The sequence below is a fragment of the Clupea harengus genome, chromosome 24 (genome assembly GCF_900700415.2).
Source record: "Clupea harengus chromosome 24, Ch_v2.0.2, whole genome shotgun sequence".
Taxonomy (NCBI): Eukaryota; Metazoa; Chordata; class Actinopteri; order Clupeiformes; family Clupeidae; genus Clupea; species Clupea harengus.
The window spans coordinates 9,795,186-9,808,087 of record NC_045175.1 but is presented as its reverse complement, the minus strand read 5'-3'; the positions used below and the strand labels follow the sequence as shown (position 1 = coordinate 9,808,087).

General features: G+C 43.3%; 1 protein-coding gene across 1 annotated transcript in view; it reads left to right on the top strand.

Annotated features, from left to right (window-relative positions):
- Positions 1 to 1,931: 1,931 nt before the first annotated feature.
- LOC105895800 overlaps positions 1,932 to 12,902 on the top strand; it is a 12,207-nt gene continuing 1,236 nt past the window's right edge. The window contains exons 1-18 of the mRNA XM_031561941.2: positions 1,932 to 2,040; positions 2,414 to 2,593; positions 2,776 to 2,807; positions 3,572 to 3,669; positions 4,043 to 4,065; positions 4,208 to 4,229; positions 4,418 to 4,445; positions 4,678 to 4,762; positions 5,097 to 5,237; positions 5,526 to 5,734; positions 5,915 to 6,018; positions 6,236 to 6,348; positions 6,666 to 6,821; positions 7,149 to 7,357; positions 7,706 to 7,791; positions 11,472 to 11,599; positions 11,827 to 11,952; positions 12,644 to 12,834. Of these exons, the coding sequence (XP_031417801.2) occupies positions 2,002 to 2,040; positions 2,414 to 2,593; positions 2,776 to 2,807; positions 3,572 to 3,669; positions 4,043 to 4,065; positions 4,208 to 4,229; positions 4,418 to 4,445; positions 4,678 to 4,762; positions 5,097 to 5,237; positions 5,526 to 5,734; positions 5,915 to 6,018; positions 6,236 to 6,348; positions 6,666 to 6,821; positions 7,149 to 7,357; positions 7,706 to 7,791; positions 11,472 to 11,599; positions 11,827 to 11,952; positions 12,644 to 12,834 (1,970 nt within the window). The 5' untranslated portion in view covers positions 1,932 to 2,001. The remainder of the gene's footprint in view (positions 2,041 to 2,413; positions 2,594 to 2,775; positions 2,808 to 3,571; positions 3,670 to 4,042; positions 4,066 to 4,207; positions 4,230 to 4,417; positions 4,446 to 4,677; positions 4,763 to 5,096; positions 5,238 to 5,525; positions 5,735 to 5,914; positions 6,019 to 6,235; positions 6,349 to 6,665; positions 6,822 to 7,148; positions 7,358 to 7,705; positions 7,792 to 11,471; positions 11,600 to 11,826; positions 11,953 to 12,643; positions 12,835 to 12,902) is intronic.

Below are 12,902 nucleotides of genomic sequence, written 5' to 3'. Positions count from 1 at the left end.
TCTGATCTTTAGGTTGCACACACACGCACATATGCACACACACACACACGCACAGACACACCACATGCATACACTCACACACACACACACATGACCATACGAACACACACACACACTCACACACACCACATGCAAAAACTCACATGCACACGCGCAGGCACACACACACACACGCACATACACACACAAACACACACACACACACTCATACAAACACACACACACAAACACACATACACACACACACACACACACTTCCCCAATCTGTCATCTCTGCACGATACCACATAGTGTAGGATTGTACATCAGTTTGGATTGGCCTGCCTAACAAACGTCTCGCTCACATCTTCACAGACGGAGACCATTCAGGGCCCCTCTGTCCCTGTGGTTCTGGATGTCATCCGAGAGGTCCAATTGGACCGGTTGCGACCGGAGGAGCTGAGAGACGGTGACGTCCTGTCGGACTGGTTCATGGGAAGGTTGAGGCCGTTCCTCTCCTCTGCGTCGCCAGGGTTCCTGAGATGTGTCAGCAGTAAGAACCTCAGCTGTAACGCCTACCAGCATGTGTAAGTGCGCATAGGTGTGTGTGTGTGTGTGTGAGTGTGTGTGTGTGTGTGTTTGTGTGTTTGTCTGTGCGTGCGTGCGTGTGTGTGTGTGTGTGTGTTTGTCTACGTGTGTGTGTGTGTGTGATTGTCTGTGTGTGTGTGTGTGTGTGTGTGTGTGTGTGTGTGTGTGTGTGTGTGTGTTTGTGTGTTTTAATCCACACATGACTGAACACCAAGTAAAGCCCCCACATGGGCCCGCTCCTCTGTGCATCTGTGCTTGCAGACTCCAGGCCTTCAGTCTGCAGCTGCCCCACACGAGTCCGCTGCAGAGGAACGCAGTTCTGTCCGACTTCATCACACCCTTCCTGTCCAGGGGCAGACCAGGTAAAGGTGTAGCACGGCAGCAAGGTTATCAGTCCAGCATATGATACAAAGGTCTGGTGAAGGGGGGACACAATCATAAGATATGGTTCCCTATAGACTATCAACATATTATAAACAAACTCTCTGTTGAAACTCTGTTAACTACAACTTACTACTTAAGGTTAGGGTCAGGGCTACAAGGGACAGACCAGTGGTCATGCTTTATTTGGACAGTTCCCTATACACTATCTACAGATGCTCAGATTATAAAAAAAACTATCTGTTCAAACTCTGTGAACTACAGTTTATGATTAAGGTTAGGGGTTGGGTTTGGTTAAGGTGATGTTCAGCGAATAATTAGAAAGACTGAACTTGAATTTCAACAAACCATCTGTAAAGTCTTGGTAGGTGAACTATTCAAATAAAGTGTTACCGATTTTGTGTTAATTTGTAAATACCACAATAGACAACAGTAAATACGTAAAAGCCCGTAAAAATGAATTGAATGCAGACAGCAATTTTAAGAGGTACACCTATGTCAACAAATTGATAAGCTTGATGACCTCGGAATTTGGAAAACAAAAAGATTTATGAATGAAATTAAGGCAAGTCTCAGTGATTCACTGATTACTTGACCACATGCTACACTACGTCATTAACCAAATTAGTTTGAACTACTTACTAACATGGTTGAAACTTACATAGTACAATGTTGCTAGAAAAGTTTTGGGAGATTGTCGTACTTCAGTTATTAGTTAGTTTAACGACGCATCATACCATGTTAGTTCAATGCTAATATTTAGTCATTTAGCAGATGCTTTTTTTCAAAGCGACGTACAAAGGAGAGAACAATCAAGCTACAAGCTAATGCTAATGCTAACCGGGAAACACACCCTGGGCTTGTTGATATGGTAGTCAGAGCAACCACAATGACGTTCCTGGAAAGGACAACTTTTTGTAGTTCATGTTTTTTGTTCACATTTTTCTCTTGACACTCTCTCTCTCTCTCTTTCTCACAGAGTCAGCCTGCGTCTCCAATAACAGCGCTGCATGGCTCCAGAGTAACTTGGGTCCATTCTCTGTTCTGGCAAACATGTCTCTTCTGCTCCAGCTCAATGGCCTCTTCAAGCCGGTCAGCAACAAACACCTCTAGTCATTGAGATGATACAAAACTGTTTCTGTTATGACTCGTTCATACAGATGAATACTCCTTTCTTTCTTTCTTTCTCTCTCTCTCTCTCTCTCTCGCTTTCTCTCTCTCTTCCTCTCCCTCTCTCTCTCTCTTTTTCCTTCTCCCTCCCTCTCTCTCTCATCTATGTTTCTGTATCTTTATGTTTATTTGTGATCTTCATCATTTATAGTAATATCATTCTCTCTTTCCCTCTCCCTCTCTCTCTCTCTCTTTTTCTCTCATCTATGTTTCTGTATCTCTGTGTTTATTTGTGATATCCATCATTGATAGTAACATCACTCCCTCTCTCCCTCTCCCCATATCCGTCCTGTAGTTGGAGGCTCTGGAGGTCCTCTCTCCTGGTCAGATGGCTGAGCTCATGGTCGCCCCTCTGCCCGGCCTCTCTGACAAGGAGGACGTCATCGACGGAGTGTTTGACTACCTGGCGCCATCCCCGCTGGACAGGAGACTTCCGGAGGTCCTGCAGAGCGTTGTCATGCTTTCTGCGCAACCGGTGAGTGTGGTGGGTGGTCATGGGAGTGTTCACACACATGGGTAGACACAGACAAAACACAGAACAGAAGCACATTCGCCTTCACAACTCGTAACTTCACAGTTGTTTTCATGAAGTGAAATAATGAATTACTGAAGGATTAATGAAAATTGACCATGTGACCTGTCTCTTGTGTCTCCCAGGGAATCATCCCTTGCTCCTCCTACAAAGTCTTGTAAGTAATGTTGTGCAGCATTTTTGCATCTAAAATACACACACACACACACACACATGCATACACACACCACACACACACACACACACACACACACACACTCATGCATACACACACCACACACACACACACACACACACACACACACACACACACACACACACACACACACTCATGCATACACACACCACACACACCACACACACACACCATTTCAGTTTATCTGTGCTGCAATGCATTGGCAGTATTGATCATGACACATCCACTCCAAACATACAAAGCCATGAAAGCCATGGCGTGACATTCACCAGCGTCCACACACACACACACACACACACACACACACACACACACACACACACACACACACACACACACACATCCACTCAAAACATACAAAGCCATGAAAGCCATGGCGTGACATTTACCAGCGTCCACACACACACACACACACACACACACACACACACATCCACTCAAAACATACAAAGCCATGAAAGCCATGGCGTGACATTCACCAGCGTCCACACACACACACACACACACACACACACACACACACACACACACACACACACACACACACACACACACACACACCCACTCAAAACATACAAAGCCATGAAAGCCATGACGTGACATTCACCAGTATCCCCACGTCCACACACACACACACACACACCAACACACACACACACTCCAAAAGTACAAAGTCATGAAAGCCATGACGTGACATTGACCAGCCTCCACACTGTGTTGATCAGGTTCAACAGGATGGATCGGCTCATCCCCGTGGTGACTGTGGCACTGGAGACCGTCATCACCTCTGCCAAGACAGCCCTCCTCACCCGAGTCCCACCAGGTACGCCACCACCACGAAAAAAAAGCACACAAGCTATGGAAGCACGGTAGCAATGATGAAAAATCATAAACTCCAAAGCTGATATGTGTGAAAATATCACAAATAAAATAGATTAATTTAATGGTCACTTCCACCGAATGTGGTATTTAAAATAAATGTGCATCAAGATATCAAATAGCTACAGTGTGATACAATATCTAATTTTTTTCAATGGTAAAGGTTACTACTTTTCTTGTGAGAGTTAGTTAGTTAGCTCCAGTTGCATGACCTGGAGGCGTGACAGTGCAAATATAAACTTATAATTAACTATAACTCTTAACAAATTATTATTATTATTATGAACCGTATTTAATTTCTTGTTTGCTCTCACTAGGCTGCACCATCTACAGTGGAGAGGTAAGGGCATGAAGTACTTTTTGAAACTTGAGATGTGGGAGATGTTTGGTCTCCATCCTTAGAGGTCATTTTGTATCATATTTTCTTGGTTAAAGTAAATGTCGTTTAATGTCTTCTTTGTCTCTCATCTCATTGTCAACAGTGTAATGTCACTCCGATTAATGGTAAGAGTTTTCATTCAAAACAAAAACACCTGTGGAGGTGTACATTGAAATACACAGATATATTTGACCTAATTTTACGTTATTTATTATTCTTATTATATCATTACTATGTCTGTACATTGAAATACACAGATATATTTGAACAAATTTTACATGCTAATTTTACATCACTGCTGTGTCTTCAACAGAGACTGAGATCTGCCTCAACATCAACAGGTGCATCAGCCTTTATGATCAAATATTGAATATGCTAATCTCTTTCATACTAATTTGATAATAGTACCAGCACAGACCAGTCTACCATGCTGTGTTGTAATTATAATTAAATGTTTAAATAATTAAATGTTAAATAATAGGGAAATATTTTCATTATTTTTTATTTAATGAATTATTTTATTAAATTAATGACTTTTTATTTAAATCTAAATTTTACATTTCTTTGAAACAGCACTGCTTTACAGCATCACCTGGACAACCGACAAGCATCCGGCTCTCTGTGCAACTTCAGCGTCTCACAGTATGCATGTGCAGAGGTGGGGCCACCATAACCTTTAACCTTTAAATGTTTGCCTTTGAACTTAAAATCCAGATTTTAAACACATTATCCCTGTATTGCAAGGGGTTTGTGTTTGGGTATTGTTCTAGAAGAGAGGTCTTGCATTAATTTCCTTCAGTGGTTGTGAGTTTGTGAGGAAGTGAGAGAATGTGTGTGTGAGTGTATGAGAGAGAATGAATGTGTGTGTGTGTGTGTGTGTGTGTGTGTGTGTGTGTGTGTGTGTGTGTGTGTGTGTGTGTGTGTGTCTACGTGTGTGTTTAAACATACTGCATTTTTTAATGTTTCCTGTCTTCTGTTGTCTTTGGGTGTAGTTGTCCACTTTGACAGCTGAAGACCTGGTGACGTTGTTTACGTGTAAAATGAATGAGGATCATCCCAAAGAGACCTGGAAGCTCCTCATCACCAAAGTCAATCCCATCCTGGGTCATGCCCTCGACCTCTTCAACGGCACGGTAGTTGCACTTCCCTTTTTTATTTATTCAGCCTTTCTTTTGAAGATTGTAATAACAAAGGACAACTGGCCTCTTATAATGTGCCCTTTTAGACAGAACAAGGTGCTCACTGAAACAAATCATCATCTCTCCTTTCTTTTTTATGAATTTAAATAAATTTATTTTTATTCTATATTGATTTAGCATGTCCCTTTGAAATAGTAATAATATGAAGAAATGTATTGTTTTTTTATAATGTGATAAAAAAAAATGCAATATATATATTTAATTTTGTCTCCTGCTCATCAGATGCTCACTGCCAGTCCCGCTGTCTCGCACGTCCTGGACGTGATCAGTGAGGTCTCCTTCAGCACCTTCAGCACTGAGCACGTGCGGGACGTGGCCTACGTGAACCGCTGGTTCCAGACGCGCCTGAGGCCCTTCCTGCCCTTCGTCACCCCGGCCTTCCTCTCCTGCCTGGCCACCAAGAACTTCACCTGCCAGACCTACCAGGACGTGTACGTAGCAACAAAATGGCCGCCTTTGTTGACGCAATTTCTGTTGTGTCCGTTGTGTGATCTGTGGAATGTTGGTTTGATTAAGATTTGCATGTTTGACTTTTTTGAGAAAAAAAGTTCCGAAATGATATTGACAATATTAAATAATAAAAAAAATGTAACATTTTGTGTTGTTTTTAGTGTGCAGACCTTGGGACATCGCTATGGAGAAATGGCAGATTCCGCCCAGATACAGGTCTACACTGACTTCATCGAGGTCTTCCTCTCCAAGAAGCCCGTCGCAGGTTTGGGACTCTCCTTCCCTTTGGTGCATATTCTGTCATCTGTCATGTTGGGCAAGAGGAAATGCTATGATAATGATTACAATCATGAAGGAGAAGAAAAAGATGATGGTGATGGTGGTGATGATGATGATGATGACGATGATGACTATGGCGATAATGATGATGATGATGATGATGATGATGATGATGATGTGGATTTGTGTGCACACATTTACAGGCTGTACCGCTGGCATTGCGAACAGTGCTGTTTGGCTGGAGAAGAACTTTGGGCCGTTCTCAGCTGCCGCCTCAGTCCTGGACATGCAGAGACTGCAAGGCAGCTTTTCTCTGGTACTCAAACACACACACACACACACACACACACACACACACACACACACACACACAGAGAGAGAGAGAGACGATCACGAGATACACACACAAACACTACAAAGACCCGTGTGTACACACATAAGACACACACTCAATAAAACATATAGTACTGAAACACACACACACACCCACACACTCAAACACTCACAAAGATACACATGCACACACAGACCAACACACAAAAAACGAAACAGACACTGGACAGATGACTGTCTTCTTCTCAGTTAAACGGGTTTGTGACACTGCCTGTATCTCCTGTCCTTCTCCGTCCGCAGATGGAGGCCCTGCCCAGACTCATTCTGAGGCAGCTGGTGGAGGCCTCCGTCACCCCAGGCCTGCTCACGAGCCCCGCAGACGTCACCACCCTGCTGCAGCGCGTCCCCGACCCCCTCCTGGCCTCCTACTTCGACATGCTGGCTCCCGCCGCGCAGGTGAGTCCAGACAGCGGTACCATGTCACTGTGGGCTGCCCCCGCCAACAATACCATAATATTAATAATAATAAATAATAAAATAATAAATAAATAATAATACAATTGTGGGGGGAGGGGGGGGGGGCACTGTTATGGTGTTGACAGGTGCAATACAAATACAGTTTATTATTATTATGATGAGGTGAGTATTAGTATTAGTAGTAGTACTGGTAGTAGTAGTAGTAGTAGTAGTGGTAATGGTAGTGGTAGTAGTAGTAGTAGTAGTAGTTTTCCTAATTCTCCCCCTCTTTCATCGACTGCTAATGTCTGTCTCCGTCATGTTCAGGGGATATCAATCGCTGCACCGCTCCGCTCAGCGATGCTTCAGCAGGTGTTTGAGCGTGCCAACCTGTCCACGGCGTCTGTGCCTGACAGCGAGGCGCTGGTGTGGCTGAACGACCGCATGGCGTTCCTGCTGCCCAACCTCTCGCCCGACCACGTGGGGCCCTACTTCAACATCATCAGACTGCGACAGTGCAACACCAGCCAGCAGGCGTAAGGAGCAGGGACACAAGCACTTTATTATTATTAGAATTATATAATATTACTTTTTGCATTACTGTCACCTAGATGATTTGATGTGTTGAGAGGCCTTACTCATCTAGGAGTCAGAAATATACACACATAATAACACACACAAATCTGACTGTTAGGGTTAGGGTTAGGGTTAGGGTTAGGGTTAGGACTGTCACCTAAAATGAATTGATGTACTGCTTAATCTCTTCATTAAGTAACCTTACTCATCTAGGAGTCACAAATACACACACAGAAACACATACAAGTATGGAAAATCATAGGAAAATCAACTTAGATGAATTGATGTACTGATTAATCTCTTTACAGAGTGGCCTTGCTCAACACTACCCTGCCCACACTTGATGATGACACTCAAGCCCAGGTGTACAGCAACATCATCAGAGTACTAACAGGTAGAACACTTGTGATTCTCTTCCTATCGTATAAACCAGAGTACTAACAGGTAAAACACTTGTGATTCTCTTCCTATCGTATAAACCAGAGTACTAACAGGTAAAACACTTGTGATTCTCTTCCTATCGTATAAACCAGAGTACTAACAGGTAAAACACTTGTGATTCTCTTCCTATCGTATAAACCAGAGTACTAACAGGTAAAACACTTGTGATTCTCTTCCTATCGTATAAACCAGAGTACTAACAGGTAGAACACTCATGATTCTCTTCCAATTGTATAAACCAGAGTACCAACAGGTAGAACAATCGTGATTCTCTTCCTGTTGTATAACTCAGATCACTCACAGGTATTCTCACAGGAGTTCAGCATGCTATCAAGCATTGTTGCCAGCTCATGTGTATGGTGTCAGACCACAGATCTAGCATCTAAGACTTTCGCTGCAGATCAGTGTGTGTGTCAGGGAATTATTTCACCCTTTGTATAAGGACTGTATTTAAACCTCAGTTATTAAGACACACACAACCAAGAATAAAATCAAGTAACAGACATTTACTCTGGCCCAGAGGAGAGTAGTGGTTTCAGAACGCTGTCCCCACATACACTGCCCCTTGAGTAACTTGCCTGACCATTTATTAAGAAAATCTCACAGAACAAAGACAATGACACACCCATGGCTCTGTCTTCCCATGCCTGGTTCCAAAACACAAGAATGTTTACCTAAGACCCCCAAAAACCCTGACTATGGGTCTTAGACCAATAAATCAGTCTTAACCTAAACATTTCATGACAGTCTGAATTCCAAGCTTCTCTTCCCACAGTTTCAAACTTCCTTTCACAGAACAATGGAAAGAGCTTAGTCCTCCATTTAACTAACTAACTAATCTCAACTAAAACACATCATGATAATAATTAAAAAGAAACATTTCTTTCACATTTCCCTCCTGTTTATCATGAAAACAATACTAGTCTAAACATCATTAAACTAAATCATCATCATCTTGATGGTTCCAGACAACAGTACACTCCATACAGAAGTACATACAAGACTAGACATGAGAACTTAGAAACATGTAGAAATACACATCATAAAAATACAAAAAGTATACAAATTGCTACAATAGAGAACAGACTTTTCAACACCACTTACCACCATGCACCAATGTCACCCAGACAACCAGATTTCACCACGGAACATTAACCACTTTGTCTTGTAATAAAGCATCACATAACAACCTTCATTTGCTGTAAGGCTTCAGTCACAGAGACACTATGAATATAATCCAATATCCAAATACACAGATATCAGTCACAAAACTCCCCCACCAGCAGCAGTGAACAAAATCCTAACCTATCTAAGCGTTTCCATTCTTAACATGACTTTTCTTACTCCTAGGGCCTGAATCAGAAACAAAATAACCTTGGAGCTGGTGGTCCAAATCTTTTAATCACCAGTCACGTCAATCCCCCCCACACGCTGTCATGCTTCTCAACAGCAAATCTCTTCTTACGAGATACTCTGCCTGCAAGATAGCACCAACAACACAAATATGGTCCATGACCTGGGCGGGGGCGCATACGCCACCCCAGTGTGGAAGAAGATGACTGTACCATATACTACCACACAACCACAATACCTCTCTCACCTTAGGGGTACCCTTGTCAGAGTGGCAATGCCCTGCATTCCAACCTCAACATAAGGACCTGTTCCTATGGACAGGGTACGACGTTGGCTGAGGAAGCAGTGTTTGATGACAGTATAGCAGTATCGATGACAATTTCATTACACTGTTTCCGTCTCAGAGAGCCTACTCTCGTTGTTCCTCTAATAGAAAAACACATTAGGAATATGGAATGGACTGCCACTTAAGGTGACAGCTAGGTTGTGGCATGTTTTTTAGTTCTGCTAGTGGGTGGGTATTGTTACACAGATCCTGCACCTGGGTATCGTCTGTATAAAAAATGGCTTACTGTAGCCCCAGTTGTCTGGGGCACACTTCTCTCCAACACAGATCATTGCTTGGAATGAGAGTAGCCTTGATTTAAGTCTAGGGTGAAAGTAGGATGTTGGCATTAAGGTACATACATAGCAATTAGTCTTATCAAGTCTGTTCGCTTGCAAAGATGCATATCTATACCATGAATTAGTAAAATACAGATGAGTAACGTTCCCCATGGTCTAATTTTCCCCATATGAAATCCACCTCTTATGGATTCGCTCAATTACACTTGTAGAGGACCATAGACCCAACATTACCCCTGAAGTAATCATTAATAGTAACAGCTTAAACATTGTTATAACCCAAGTTATATAATGTATACAGAAAAATAATAAACACAAATAAACAAGAAAAACAATAAACACAGATACACCTCTACTATGTTGACCAGAATCTCTAACCCTCAGGGCGCTCCCTGGAGGTTAGGTGACGTTAAGACGGAAAAGAGCTATATTTCTCAACCCCCTCAAGTAGGCACGAAACCCTACTCAACGCTAGTGGTGCATCCTAAAAAAAATAATGAACGAAGTTTACAGTGTGACAGATGAATCCAGGTGGAGCGTTCTGCAATTTTAACGGCAGTGGGGGTAGACAGTAGCACTTGATATGTTTCCTCCCCCCTGTCGTCAGACCAGCTCTTTCATTTGATGATTTTGATGAACACCCAGTCACCTTCACCTTCACCTGGCCTTGTATTTATTATTCTTGTTGTGCGTCTCATCTGGATCTGGATCTCGAGAAGGCAGATGTTCCCGGGGGCAGAAGTCCTTCAGCCGGCCCAACGACGAATTCAACGCGAAGGGACTTTACCTATCCAACTATTGGGCAGGGCGATGCATCGACGTACGGCTTCCGTGTTTCTGCTCCCGGTCGATCTTGTCCTTTCTTGAGATTCCGATCGATGGACCAAACTGTCAGGGAATTATTTCACCCTTTGTATAAGGACTGTATTTAAACCTCAGTTATTAAGACACACACAACCAAGAATAAAATCAAGTAACAGACATTTACTCTGGCCCAGAGGAGAGTAGTGGTTTCAGAACGCTGTCCCCACATACACTGCCCCTTGAGTAACTTGCCTGACCATTTATTAAGAAAATCTCACAGAACAAAGACAATGACACACCCATGGCTCTGTCTTCCCATGCCTGGTTCCAAAACACAAGAATGTTTACCTAAGACCCCCAAAAACCCTGACTATGGGTCTTAGACCAATAAATCAGTCTTAACCTAAACATTTCATGACAGTCTGAATTCCAAGCTTCTCTTCCCACAGTTTCAAACTTCCTTTCACAGAACAATGGAAAGAGCTTAGTCCTCCATTTAACTAACTAACTAATCTCAACTAAAACACATCATGATAATAATTAAAAAGAAACATTTCTTTCACAGTGTGAGAGCCAAGTTTCTGCGGGTCAATTCTGTCTGTTTAAATGTTGTCGTGTTACATTATTCCCACTGACAGCAATGCGTGTCAATGCTTATACACGCCTTGACATGTTAGACACGGCAAACCAATTGTTGGAGCATTGATCCATCATCTACTGTTGAGAGTTTGAGAGTTGTATAACTTGTTCTACCCTCAGAACCCTCACTTCTGTGTTGTTCTACCCTCAGAACCCTCACATCTGCGTTGTTCTACCCTCAGAACCCTCACCTCTGTGTTGTTCTACCCTCAGAACCCTCACCTCTGCGCTGCTACGGCAGTGGAAGCTTCTACTCCTTCCTGGAGACGTCCTTCATGGGCTTCGGGTTCCCCAACCTCACCACCTTCCTCTCCCTCATACCAGCCAGCCGCAAGGCCGAGGTAATCACGAGGAAAAACACTAGAGCCACCAAACACCAAACCTGCGGGAGGCATTTCATAAGTGTTGAAGTGCAGCTGAAGTCAATTTATAATTGTTCATCATAAGAGCAATTCTCTTGTACACATGAGTTCACGTCTAACACTGAAGCAAATATACGAGGCTGTGATGGTCATGGTCGTCGCCTGTGAGCAGTGGTGGATGATCTGTCCCCTCCGTTCTTCTTCAGGTGATGAACTCCATCCCACCCGCTCAAGTGGGCAGCTTCCTCCGAAGGCCTGGCACAGTAGATGACATGACCAAACTCTGCCAGATCTTTGACGACTACACCCAGACGCCGCAGTTCTTGGAAACGGTCTGTGGCAGTTTGTTTATGTTTGTGTGGCTGTTTGTTCTTCTTTGTGTGAGTGTTTGTTTATGTTTGTGTGAGTGTTTGTTTGTTTGTTTGTTTGTGTGACTGTTTGTTTGTTTGTGTGACTGTTTGTTTATGTTTGTGTGGCTGTTTGTTCATGTTTATGTGGCTGTTTGTTATGTTTGTGTGACAGTTTGTTCATGGTTGTGTGGCTGATTGTGTGGCTGTTTGTTCTTCTTTGCGTGAGTGTTTGTTTATGTTTGTGTGAGTGTTTGTTTGTTTGTTTGTGTGACTGTTTGTTTATGTTTGCGTGGCTGTTTGTTCGTGTTTATGTGGCTGTTTGTTATGTTTGTGTGACAGTTTTTTCATATTTGTGTGGCTGTTTGTTTATGTTTGTGTGGCTGTTTGTTCATGTTTGTGTGGGTGTTTGTTCATGTTTGTGTGGCTGTTTGTTCATGTTTGTGTGGCTGTTTGTTCATGTTTGTGTGGCTGTTTGTTCATATTTGTGTGGCTGTTTGTGTGGCTGTTTGTTCATGTTTGTGTGGCTGTTTGTTCATGTTTGTGTGGCTGTATGTTTATGTTTGTGTGGCTGTTTGTGTTCTCCTCCTGTGGCTGACATTCTCTGACCTTCTGAAACGTTCTTCTCCTCTAACCGTCGTGGTCTGACCTCTGACCTCTGACCTCTTCTCTGCAGGAGTCGGTTCCAGAGGCGATCCAGCCACACATCCTTCCCTGCGTGTGGCCCCGGGCCCTCGCCGCCGGCTCCCCGGCCGAGGCGGACCTCTGGTTCGACGCCGCCCTGAGCCGCTACCTCCGCTACCTCAACAAAGACCTCGTCAGCTACGCTGTCCTCCGGGACGCACGCTGTCTGGCCTTCAGGAAGTTGTGAGTTTTAGCTTCCACTCTTGAACCAAACACACACACACACAGTATTAGCTTCCACTTAGGGTCCA